Source organism: Corylus avellana, chromosome 6, assembly GCF_965113065.1.
Source record: "Corylus avellana chromosome 6, dhCorAvel1.hap1.2, whole genome shotgun sequence".
In the NCBI taxonomy this organism is placed as follows: domain Eukaryota; kingdom Viridiplantae; phylum Streptophyta; class Magnoliopsida; order Fagales; family Betulaceae; genus Corylus; species Corylus avellana.
The window spans coordinates 19,429,473-19,435,883 of record NC_142495.1 but is presented as its reverse complement, the minus strand read 5'-3'; the positions used below and the strand labels follow the sequence as shown (position 1 = coordinate 19,435,883).

The window sequence follows — 6,411 nt, the reverse complement described above, 5'->3', positions numbered from 1 at the left end:
GAGAATGGGTAATATATAGGGTAGACCATACATAATAGTTACAACCTATTAAATCTTTAGTTTTCTACATTAAAACCCCTAGGCGATTGCCGCTGGAAGTACATCTCTTTATTTCAAATAAAATGATATTTTTTTGGTGTATTAACAGAGATAACACCTCTTTAAATGCTTGTCAAACTACACGTTTATTTCTGCTCATCCATAATTGACACATGTCATGCTCAACTGTGAGGTTTACTTACTAAGTCTTTAGATTTATATGGTTATTACATCTTGTAAGAAACCTCTTCCTTGGAAGAGGACAGTGGCGAGATTGCCACTTCGGATTTATTAAGTTAAGATTGAGACCTACATGTTGATATTAGGTTTGATTAAATTAATTGTATTCCTATTAATTACTACATGTCTATAATCGAATATAATATATGTTTTTATTATGGTTATTAGATTCCTTATATTTATTTCACATTCCTATGCATTTGTCCTGATTTTGTTTAGAGGGGTGGTTCCCCAATTAGATACCAGCTAGCTAAATTGGGATAATTGCCAGTAAACCTACCAGACTGGTCAAGGCCAGATTTGGGGGTGTTACAGTATGTTCTCAATTTGTAAAGTGTGAGATCTTGGACTTTTTAAGAATTTCCTTTCTTGCAAAACGTTTGAAGTTGTATTCGAACGATCGATGTTTATCTGAAGAGTTTTTTTTTAAAAAAAACGTTTGGCACCTTAGCCCTTGTGAGTGATCTTGCATGCCTTTAGATAGATCCTTATGCTTCTTAAACCCTATTTTTGCCACCTTTTGCTTGAGAAAAACCTAAAGAGAAAGGATGAGTCCAGAGAGAGAAGGAGCTCTCTTGTAGCCTTAAATTCAAGGCCCATATATAGGTTGCTGATTACTCAAACTACTTGCTTATGGTAGGTGCTCTTCTGGTATTCTCCTTGTGTCCTCTCCTACGTAAGTAGTTGAGAGCATTTAATATGGTTGAAGTCCTGTCTAGTTCTAATGAACTGGAGAATATCCAATTAATTATATTAGAAGAGTATTTTTTTTCTTTATACTTTTTAAGGGGACAAAAATACCCATCTACTATAATTAACTAGATATTCTCTAGTTCAAATGTGAGTAACTACTATTAGCAGTTACATAGGGAAAAAAAAAATTACTATTAATAGTCTAGTATATAATATATATAGACAATAGTCAACATTTATTATAGTATATATAATATGTATGTCAATAGTAACTGTATGTTATATATGCTATATAATATAATATATAACTATAATTCTATAGGTGATCATAAGTTATTATATATATAAGTAATAACTTATAATTATAGAATATAGTATACGTGACTATGAAAATTATTTTATATACTTTAGTGACGAGACAAATTGTGACACGTCAATAATTATTCTTGACGTGTTACATTTGTCACGTCAAAATGACACGTCAATAAATATTGACGTGTCACATTTTGACACGTCAAGAAATATTGACGTGTCACATTTTGACATGTCAATAAATAATAATTAATAATTCGAATAGTATTTTTTAAAAAATAAGTAATCATATCATTTTTTTCTCTTAGTATTTTCAATGTATTTTCTTGACGTGTCAAATGTAACATGTCAAGAATTTCTTAACGTGTCACATTTGTCACGTCAAAAAATAAAAATAAAAAATCTTAACGTGTTATATGTGACACATCAATAATTTCTTGACGTGTTAAATGTTGGCACGTCATTAAAAAATGTGTGGGAGATCTCTCTTAATTCAACTTTTTCCCTCTTCTTTTATTTGGTCCCCCACACTCTCTCTCCTCTCTCATTATCCCTCTTCTCTTTGCATGCCCAGTACTCCCCATTTCTGGCCAGCTCCCTCTTCTCTCTCTTTTTTATTCCTGGCCAGCTCCCTCTACACGCCTAGTCCCCACCTCTCGAGCTCGTTGTCTCTCTCTCAGCAGATCCAAGTTCGCATCTCTCTTTCGGCAGACCACAGTAAGCTCCTCTCTCTTTCTCTTTCTCTCTCGCTCTCCGGTCTCCCGTTTTGTGGATATCCCCTCCCCTGTTTCCCATGCTTTGCGGATTTTGGGTGCGAGTGGTCGATTGTGTGTTTGGTTTGAGAGGATTTGTTGTGATATTTTTGGAGGAGACAAATGGGTGTTTGTTTGATGAAATTCTAGTAGCTTTTTGTTATTTGATTTTGTTTATGTATGGCCACCAACACTCCTATTTATGAAACCCTTCGAAACCTTTACATGAATTAAGGCCTTCCATCCGTCATATTTCGTTTTTCTTTCTTTCTTCACAAAATTTCAATATCTCTTTAGAGGATATTTAGTTTTGATTGTGAATAGGTGTGCTGGGTTATGATTTAGTCTGAGAGCAGGGACAGATCCAGGAAATCCAATGGCCTGGGGCCGGGCTAAGGCATAAATTACCTTTTATTTTAATTTTAATTTTTATTTTTTAATTGAAATGAAAAATATATTAAACTAGTTAAGTAATGGTGAAAGCATGAATGAAAACTACATTAAGATTGAAGATCAAATTAATATGTAAGAACAAAATTGACATCAATTCAGTTTTAATGAAAAAAATAAACCAAAAAAAGAAACATAAATAATTGTTTCATAATACATTTCAAATTTCAGCTCAAACACCTATCAAAATGGAACCTTTCGTTTTTTCATATCCCGAAAACCATCAATGATTGAATCTGTACTAAATGTTGTAGCAATTTCTCTTTCGATGTACAACATCAGAGAATCTGTTAGAAACTCATCTTCAATTTTGTTGCGAAGCCTAGTTTTGACAATTTTCATAGCTAAAAATGCTCGTTCTGTAGTTGCGGTAGAAACAGGAAGAGTAAGCAAAAGTACAACAACTTGGAAAACAAGTTGATAGATAGTTGATTTTCTGGTTCTAACCAACCATTGGCACAATTCAGAAATATTTGACAATCCTTGGAAACTTGCATGTTGAACTACATTGTGCTCATAATGGTGAAGTTCTATTTCCAACTGTTCTTTTTCATGATCGGTAAAGTCTTGCAGATAAAACTTGTTTACCAACCGACATATATCATCAATTCTAAAAGAAGCACGAGCAACTCGAGGATCAAGAGCTGAGCCGAGAATAAGCAACTCTACTGCATCCTCACTAAACCGGCGATTTAATTCTTGCAATTGAGAATCTATTGCGGCACAAAAAATATCCACTCGATAATGATGCTCAATTGTAAAGTCGGCTTGTTGATGGCGAGCTTGACCTCCTCTCGCAACATAACGAGCATTCATATCTGGAACATCTATGTTGCGTTTATTGCAAAACGATTTCACATTGGCAAGTAAAACATCCCATTTTTCATCTCTATATTGTTGAATACACGCTTTAGTGGATGAAACAAGATGCATGGCACTTAAAATATCTTGAGATTTGGATTGTAAAGCTTGACATAGATGATCGGTAATCTGCATAGTTTCTTTCATGAGATGTAAGATGAATTCAAATTCAAATGAAGTCATTACTTGATGAACTGAATCTGCTTCTGCTCGATGGGAAGAAGTAGTTCCCATATCAATGAGTTTAATAATAACTTCACAAGCTGGACTAAAATTTTTGATTAAGTTAGAAACTGATCTCAAATGAGAACTCTAACGAGTATCTGCAGCCCGTTGTAAAGTACTAATTTGATTAAGTCCCCTTCCAGTCTCAATCTCATCAATTTCAATCATGTAAGGATTTTCAGCAGCTTGAGCAACCCACAATTCTTCAAATCGATTGCATGAAGCACAAACAATATTGACAATAGAACTCAAATTGGTAAAAAATTGATGAATGGAAATAACTTTTTTTGATGCTGCAACTAATGCCAATTGCAAACGATGTGCAAAACAATGAATGTAGTAGGCATATGGACAATCATTTGAAATCAAAGCTTGTAACCCATTCAACTCACCTCGCATGTTACTTGCACCGTCGTTTCCCTACCCCTAAATGTTTTGAATATCTAGTCTATGTTGAGACAATACAAAATATATACATTTTTTTAGGGTTAATGCCATAGTATCAGAGACATGAACAAGCCCAAAAAAATGTTCTTGCACGAAGCCATTTTTGTCAACAAATCTTAAAACTATAGCCATTTGCTCTTTCATTGACTCATCACGAGCTTCATCAACAATTATGCAAAACTTTGCATCACCAATTTCATCACGGATTGCCTCTTTCACTTTGGTTGAAAAAACATGTAAAATTTCTTTTTGTATCGTTGGTGATGTGTAAGAGGCATTCTTTGGAACTTTAGCTATCACTTCAGCAATCTGTTCATTATATGAAACCGTCAAATCTAATATTTCAAGGAAATTTCCATGATTCTTTGAACTCACACTTTCATCCCAACCTCTAAAAGCAACACCTTGAAATGCAAGCACTCGAACAGCATCAATTGGGGCTTTCAACTGCAGTCGATTGTTTGCAATTTGTTCAGAAGTGGCTTTTTCAAACACATTTTGTATATGTTGAGATTGGTTCTTCAAGTCTTCATATGACCTCTCAGCAATTATGTGAAATGAATTAGGATCTTTCCCTATATGATTGAGAAATGCACAATGTTTTCCATCTCTAACTCTCTTCCAATTCTTAAATCCATCTATAGTGAATACACGTTGCGTAGGATGTCCCGATGGCTTACTAAAGAGGAAGCATGGAAGACAAAAAGGTGCATCTTTATCAGGTGAATATTCAAGCCATGTAGGAAATAGCAAGAACCACGAAGGTTGAAAGCTACGAAGGTGATTTGCTTGTCCAGATTTTGGGTACTTTGAGATATTACGTCGGTACGGACCAGCTTTAATGTAAGCTCTTCGAATTTCATCTCGTTGATTAACATCATTATCCCATATCTGACGACGCAATCCAGGATCATACTCCAATGAACTAATATCAAATTGATTGGCATCAACTCTCCGAGGTTTTTTAGGAGAATTTTCATAAATTGGGATATCAGAAGTTGGCGATGATGTATCACCAACATTGGCATTTGAACTTTGTGCATTTTTCCTTTGAAAAGTTCAAGTATTGTATTTGGCTTTCCCATCATCTACAAATAAATTTACATGGTCATTATGTAAAATAAAATAGCTTTTATGTATCAAATTCTCCAATTAAATGTTTAAATTCTAACAACCAATATTCTCAATATTTAATAACCATAATACCGAAATAACCATATTTAATAACCTTGGAACATGCAACTTGAATGTCTCTTTTTCACTGTTTCTCAAACCCATACATGTCTCTTTTTCACTGTTTCTCAAACTCATACAATTACAAATAGAATTTTACTTGGAAAAATAATTGTACAATCTTTGAAATTGCCAAAAAAGAAGAGAAAAGAAACAAAAACCAATCAGTGAATCAAAGAATAACCCATTCCCAACAAGCATAACCCTTTTCTCTCTCTCAACCCTCATTCACATCATTTAACCGCATTCAAAATTCAAATCCACTGAAATTCAAGAAACCCAAGAAGAGAAAACATAAAGAACAGTGACAGAGCATAGTGCAAGAAGTGCCAAGAGGCAAGAGGCAAGAAGCACAAGTTGCAGATACTGCCTAAATCCAGCTCTTGTGGGTTGTGAACAGACTACAATGGTGATTGGTGAATACAATTTCTGGGTGAAGTAAAGCAAGCATACAAATTGAAGTTAGGGTTTTCAAAACTCACAATCTATAATATCTATTGCCGCAGCTGCCGCCTGCCGGTGCCGGAGATCAAGACTTCAAGTTCAAGTGAAGTTCTTTCTACTTCTTTGAGACTACAGAGGATACTGAAAGATCAAGGTTTGCAATAGCGATTTTCAAGTTTTTATTTTATTCTTATTTTTATTTTTTTCATTCTACTGCAGTATCGGGATTTTCCTTCTGCAATCGACAACTCTTGTGTGTGTTTGAATGGGTTTATGGGTATAAGCCCAAACAAAAAATCTAGGGCCAAAAAATTGATTGGGCAGGGCCAAAAAATATATTGGATAGGGCCAAAAAAATATATTGGACAGGGCCAATGGGCCTAAATTAGTTTTTTTTTTTTTTTCTTGCTAAAATTTTTTTCTTGCAAAATTGAGGGAGGGCCCTGGCCTACACCGGCCCTCCCCTTCCTCCGTCTTTGTCTGAGAGGATTTGGGTTTTTGAAGATTTTTTGGGTCTGATTTTTTGTGATTTTTTGGGTATGATTTTTATTTTTTATTTTTTCAGGTTTATCCGGATTTTGTTGGGGAATTTTTCTGGGTGATTCCTATTCCAGCAAATGTACCGAAAATGGAGAAAAGAAGAGAGAGAGAGAGTGAGAAAAGGAGAGAATGGCGTGCTGGCCATTCTCTCTCTCTCTCCCTTCGTTTCAGCTGG

General features: G+C 34.7%; 1 protein-coding gene across 1 annotated transcript; it reads right to left on the bottom strand.

The window, feature by feature from the left end:
• Positions 1 to 2,669: 2,669 nt before the first annotated feature.
• LOC132187966 (uncharacterized) lies at positions 2,670 to 5,297 on the bottom strand. Its single transcript, XM_088517636.1, has 3 exons — positions 5,248 to 5,297; positions 4,049 to 5,067; positions 2,670 to 3,610 (listed from the first exon to the last, which is right to left on the bottom strand). Exons 1-3 carry the CDS (start codon positions 5,295 to 5,297, stop codon positions 2,670 to 2,672), a joined length of 2,010 nt encoding a protein of 669 aa, XP_088373762.1.
• Between the last annotated feature and the right edge of the window lie 1,114 nt (positions 5,298 to 6,411).